The sequence below is a fragment of the Hyposmocoma kahamanoa genome, unplaced genomic scaffold (assembly GCF_003589595.1).
Source record: "Hyposmocoma kahamanoa isolate Upper Pololo Valley unplaced genomic scaffold, ASM358959v1 97069, whole genome shotgun sequence".
NCBI lineage: Eukaryota > Metazoa > Arthropoda > Insecta > Lepidoptera > Cosmopterigidae > Hyposmocoma > Hyposmocoma kahamanoa.
This window is the reverse complement of record NW_020655300.1, coordinates 7,127-13,739: the sequence shown is the minus strand read 5'-3', so window position 1 is coordinate 13,739 and position 6,613 is coordinate 7,127. Positions and strand designations below refer to the sequence as shown.

At 37.9% G+C, this 6,613-nt stretch overlaps 1 protein-coding gene across 1 annotated transcript; it reads right to left on the bottom strand.

Annotated features, from left to right (window-relative positions):
- Positions 1 to 1,015: 1,015 nt before the first annotated feature.
- On the bottom strand, positions 1,016 to 6,335 carry LOC113238636 (solute carrier family 2, facilitated glucose transporter member 8-like; the record flags this gene model as incomplete). Its single annotated transcript, XM_026475470.1, has 3 exons — positions 6,182 to 6,335; positions 1,661 to 1,890; positions 1,016 to 1,186 (listed from the first exon to the last, which is right to left on the bottom strand). Coding segments are annotated over exons 1-3 (489 nt in total), but the record flags the coding sequence as incomplete, so codon positions are not given.
- Positions 6,336 to 6,613: the final 278 nt, after the last annotated feature.

The window sequence follows — 6,613 nt, the reverse complement described above, 5'->3', positions numbered from 1 at the left end:
CCAGTATCAAATACTTTTAACACATTGTGATTTCTACCGTATCTTTAAGAATTTTGTGTTCAATTCCACGTGTTACGCCTACAACGGTCTTCGATCCCTGAGTTATACGAAGGGACTTTCAAGACCAAGTTAGTGAAGTTAGTTTATTTTTTGGCACAATTTTGTTTTCCATCACTTTATCGACATGGCATATTATGTAGTATATGGCACGTTTCGCAACGTCTACGAGGCCTAAGGGCGCGTGTCCACGCAAGAAAAATCGCCGGGTTTACGCAAGAATTCGTGTCCTTCTAAGCACGAACTGTGTACACTGCCTCGGCGCCGGACAAGAAAAAAACTTGTCTACCTCCAACACGACGCGCTCTACCGCTATTGTATGGGGCGGGGTGAGGTGTACTGTCAGTAAACAAACGTTTATACGCGTGGATAGGCGTTGCTTAGTAGTCAATGTATACAACAACACATTTCTTCTCACAATCGGTAGTAAAACGACAGCTACCTGGAAGACTCGTAATGCACTGACACATTTTACCCTGCATACGTCTGTCCGAAAGCATTCGTATCGTGTACATACTCATCATTCTCGTCTGCAACAGACACGACATGTTTTCGTGGTTAGATCCGGCAAAGTTATTGCCTCATACAAGATCTTTCTCATCTTTTCTGTAGCAGACACGTCGAATTTCTTAGCGAGTACACGCGTCCTGAGGCGACGCGACGAGCACGCCTGCAGAAACAGGGACAGCGCGAGACGGCCTGTGAAATCACAGGTCACGGAAAGCCGAATTAAAGAATTACTAGTGGAACATTATTTTCTTGGACCTTGGCGTCCCCCAAGGACATAGGGTACATATCAGTTGCCTAATGATTAATCTAACTACGAGCATCAGCCATAGTCGCCACACTTTGTAGGCAGTTGGCGACCGCTCAATACAATCAAGAACACAGCGAGCTGTCCTTATATTTATCTCGTAAGAACATACGCTTGGTTCTCTATATGCCCTGACAAACATACCTGTGAGAAAATAATGAAGGTTCCAGTCATCCCCCTGATAGAGTCCTCACTTATCTCCTTGACATAAAGCGGGCAGACAACAAACGCGCCGCCCGCACCGAAGCCAATAAATGCGCGGGCGCCGATTAAGGCTATTGGATGTGCGCTTAGAAGTTTCACAGCCCAGCCCAGCTGCAAACAAGCGAAAATTTGAAAAATCAGAAGGTTCCTTCAAGGTTAGGACCAAAGCTATTTAAATCTACCCAATAAAATGTATGAGGAAAAGAAAAAATAGTATAACATTGTCATGGAAAATATTATCCATGGGGTACATCAAGGTACAGTACTGGGTCCAATATTGAATTAATTTCATAAGTTCCCTTTTTTGTTTTCACAATACATTATAAGAAGTACCTTCTTCTTTTTAGGAACTATATCTTTTGCAAATTGAACATTAGAAGCCAAACTTTAGATTTTATGAAGAACATCTTAGAATCCTACAAGGTACACTATTAGGTCCTAATATATGTTACTTGTCGAATAAAATAGTAAACTTCATATACTATACGAGAGAATCGAACTTGGGATCACTTAATGGTAATAAAGGCTTTTGAGACTACATTTAGCTTGCATTTTACAATAAAATAAAAAAAAATAGCAACTTACAGCTATAGGAACGGAACAACTCAACAAAGACTTCTTTCTCCCATATTTGTCTGCAGCCACACCAAAAACAAACACCGCAATCGGTGCAAATATGAACATGATCGACGCCATCCAGGAGACGTCCTCCTCGCTGAGAGGAGAACTTGACGGTGACGAATCTCCCATTAGTAGAGCTTTGTTAGGAGATATCCAACCCATTGCAGCCCCATAGGAGACTATGGGCATGCATACTGGAACAAGAGAAATTAATGTTCAGGGACAGGTACAGTCAGCGTCAAATCTTTGAACAGTTTTTTATTATTGCAATGATAAATATTGGACTCAGCGATATAATAATACGAAAACTTTTTTATTTGTACCAACTTCGATCACTGGTGTTTATTAAGCAATTTATACTATTGTTAGTTACAAATTAGAACAACATCATTTTAAGAATGGTTCGTGCCGTGGCTTAGCAAGCACGCTCCCCCTAGCGACTGCCACGGTTTGCTAGGGGGAGACGTCGGTTCGCATCCGGCCGGATTGAAGGAATTTTTGTAAGTGAAAATCATTCCCGTAAAATATGGTCCATCGCGCGCAATGGTCTGAATTCGACTGAGGTCTGAAGACTTTAGTCTCCGGTTTTCTTGCCAGATCCGCCTTAATGTGAAAACCTAGTCCGAGTGCCGGTTTCCCGGAAAATTCGCTGGTCCGGGATAGTGGGAAAGTGTTGGATCTTTGTATTAATAATTATAACAAACTAGCGGCGCAATTTCACTAAAAAACGATTGAATATCGTGGTGGTCACACATCCTGCAAATCCTCCTCAATAAAAACATAATTACAATTAAAGCGACTTCTCTATAGCCAGCTGTTGGTAGCTGTAAAGGTACCTCACTGGGTGATGAAATACTTTCATAGATTTCTCACATATGGCGCTACGGCAAAACAATCGTTAAAAACTAAAAACAAAGAACCGAGAACAAGCACATAGAAGGTCCACTGGTTCGTTCGGTGGCTTACAAAAATAAATGAGTAAATAAAATAAAATAAATTACATTATAAATATCGACATATCGCACTACTATTACAATAGTGTTGTAACTCCAAATATGTGAAATTCAAGATTATACCATTGTTGAAAGCAAAATTTTATTCTCTACACATCAATAGAACCGTCGTTAGAATATTATAAGAAACAACTTAATGATAATAATATATAATACTTAACTCAAAATGAGACAAACTTTATGTGAGTTAGTTCTGGAAAACTAGGGAAGAAATGTATTTTGGACAAGTAGGAAATTGTATAGATATCTGTAATAAACTTTAACCTATCCCTAAATTTTAATTATCTTTTCGTGAAGTAATTCATTTTTCATCGATTCTGAAAACATACACATTTTGAGTTAACATACTATTGTATTAACAGTGCGATCTGTATATTACAAATTAATAAACAAACAAATTATCAGGCAAATTACATTATTAAATTCTAAATAGCATTACTATTAAAATGATTTATATGAAGCCTGCCGCAATGAGTAAGATACGGGCAGTCGAGTCTGTTTGCAATCACGTTCAGGATGCTCTTGGTGCTTGCACGTATTTTGCGTGTCAGAGACGCTTGCGTATTATGATGTGGAAGGAAACTGTCTACCCGCCGCTCCACAAACACCACTGATGCGCTGCAGCAGCGAGGCAGCCCCAGCAGCACCCTGGACATGTTGTTGCATGGCATTGCTCCGAGTGTATTATCCACAAGCTACCAGAGTAAAGAAAAAGATGTACAGTATATTCTAAAAAGTGTAATTTACGCCTCTAATGAGCAATAAATAAATCTGCGGGCTACCATGTAGGCTCTGCGCTCTGCGTTCTCGCTCGACGTCTTCGTCGTCCTTGAGTGTTGGCACAACCTCAAACGGCTTTGGTTGATTCCGCAAGTATTGAATGTAGTATAGTAAACTTCACACATACTGATTAGTATGTGGTGTGAAAACACGATTCCTAAATATTCATTATAGAAAAAAAACACAAAACGACTCATCCGTAGAACAAAGATCTATGTGCAAGACTACTTGTTCTCAGGACCACAGTATATTTCGTTCGTTCTTGTTCGCTGTGGATGTCAGATCGACCGTAGTTCCATTTTATATTTCCGAAACGAAATAGGATATGTAAATTCTCAAAAGCCATTGACATAGGTGTTAGTTTGAATAACGAAATTATTCTCGTAACGTACTTATCCTCTTTTCGCTATATAATCACATCGGACTATGTTCTTCGGATAATTTGTAACTTACCTCCAAATTTTACAAGAAAACCGCTGTATTCCGTAGATACTTTACATAAACCAATGATTCTTTTTAATATCAATTAAGCTAAATAGAACGTGTATAGTATACGATATACATTTTTCAAATGGCTTTAATTTCAAAGCAAAATGAACCGTATTAGTATAGGAAAAAATATGAATTCGAGCTAATATCAACTAATAAGGTCAAGCCATATGCCAACAGGGTAAAGTTTAAATTGTAATAACAGTCCAGAATTCGTTACTTCTAGAAGACACTACAACCAATCATTATCAAGATTTCATAGTGTTTAGAATTATGATGGTGTGAGTTTTAGAGACAGCGGTTCTGATAGTAATCGAGACTTACGACACTTCCATTGCTTGTTTTTTTTCCGTGGCTGTTACGTTTGTGTGGATTTACACTATTTGGTCTGATATCTTAGTTACTTGGCAAGACAACTAAATCATTTCAATACGTTGAGAGTCGATACTAACTCACGTCAAATTAATTTTTTTCCCATACTAATACGCTTCATTTTGCTTGAGTCGTGCGGCAAGGCCACGTGTTTTATTTCAGAATTAATTTTTTTAATTTGAAAAATATATATCATAATATAATGTTCCACTTAGTTCAATTGATATAAAAAAATCACTGGTTTGCTTGTAAAATTTTGAGGTTTTGTTGTGTTTTTTTTTCTATCGTGTATTGTGTTTTCACACCGTATAGTGAATCAGTTTATATCCTCAATTTTACTATATATTTTTCCCGAAGTGATTGATTCAACACTCTCACTGTTATGCGTAATCAACCAAAGCCATTTGAGGTTGTACAGACTAATTGATATTATATTACTTTATGCAATTGGTTTCAATAACAATCCGATATATAATAAACTCGTTCTTCGTAATAGGAAATTGGCCTGTAATTACAGTGTGAGAATTTCTTTTGTATTGATAAAGATGCCAGTTTTATTGTATGTTAAGTGACATAGAGGATGTAAACATTTGAAAATTCTGAGTGTAAGAATTATTTACTTTCTGTACCTAACTTATGGACTAATAAAACAACATTAACCCATTTTATACCCACTGCCGGGCATGGTTCTGCTCTCAGGTTACAGGCTTCACAAGTTTTCCGAGGGTTTATATTTATTCCTCGACGTGCAGGTTCCATCACGATATTTTCCTTCACCGAAAAACTCATGGATTCTAACCCACGGCCTCTGCTTGAGAGACGGTAGGTCTAAACATTCGGCTACCTCGGCTTTTTAATAACATTAACATTAACAAAAGCTAGATCATTTTAAAACAGTTAATCCTTAACCGAATTAAACATTATGGTACAAAAAACTGGATAAGTTGACATTATACGTTGTGCGTCCCACTGCTGTGCACGGATCTACTCTAAGGACAGAGTTTAGGACATTATCTATTACGCTAACGTGGATTCAGTTGAAAAGCGTGCCGAGAGGCTTATAATGAAAACCGAGAACACCGCTATAGTAGAAGTAGAGCTCCTTGTTAAAGAGTTCGTCCAGAGTAGTACTGCCACCTTACCTATGTCTGCCGTCAAGCAGTAATGTCAGCATTACTGTGTTTCGGTTTTGAAGGATAAGGGTGCTGGTGAAAATACAGGCAGGATTTAAAGCTCTGAGTGGCACTACAACTCTTATGGACAGGCGTGAAGCTTACCATCAGGCGCACGACTTGTTCGTCCCGTCCCTTGGTTTTATAAAAAAAAATTAAAAACAACATCCCACTGCCGTGCACTGATCTCCTCTAAGGGGAGGGTTTAGGGCATTATCTGTCACTTTAAAGTGGATTCAGTTGAAAAGCGTGGCAAGAGGCGTATAGGGTACACCGGGAACGCCGTCGTACAGTTCCGTGGTTATCGATATTTTACAGGATACCTATAGCATGGAGAGTGCGAGGGAATTACACGATTAATTAATGCCACCTTCCCTTTTCCATCATCAGGGGAGTAAACCCAAGCTAAGGCTCCAGCCTTATGTTGTGGATATTCCAGGTTTCCATAAGTAGAGAAGACTATAATTCCGTCTGCACACTTATCCCCTGAATACCATAACTTGCGTGTTTTCATGGCGAGACTGCATAGGTGCACCTTACCGTCACTTTCCATCAGATGAGACGGAGGTCAAATACGCACTTAAACTTATAACTGTTTCTTACAATAGATACATGCAATAGTTTACTTTTTAATTGAAAATATGAAATAAAAATCTTACCTATAATAGACATGATTACTTGATTATGTTTGCTTCCTGTATATTTAATGTCATTTTCCGAACTAACTGTATACATTTTATTCACCATGTTGGTACCACTTCAAACAAAATTAAAAAAGAACACAATAATTGAGAGCCACTAAAATAACATCTCGTTTTAAAAAAATAAATTATTCATTAATGGAATGAAATTATACTAGAAAAATATTAGAATGTAGTTTAAATTTAGAATTCTCGTAATAATATTTTTAATGTTTAAATTAAGAAACGAATTTTATATTTGTTTAGGTGTTCAATTTTCGAACGCGGAAAACGCACGGCTTTGAAACGTGCGCTTGCGACTGATTTGTTGTTATCAGTTTTCGCTCTCTTTTATATTACAGATGCTTCAGCAGACGTGCGCTCTGATTCAGCCTACAAATACCTATAACA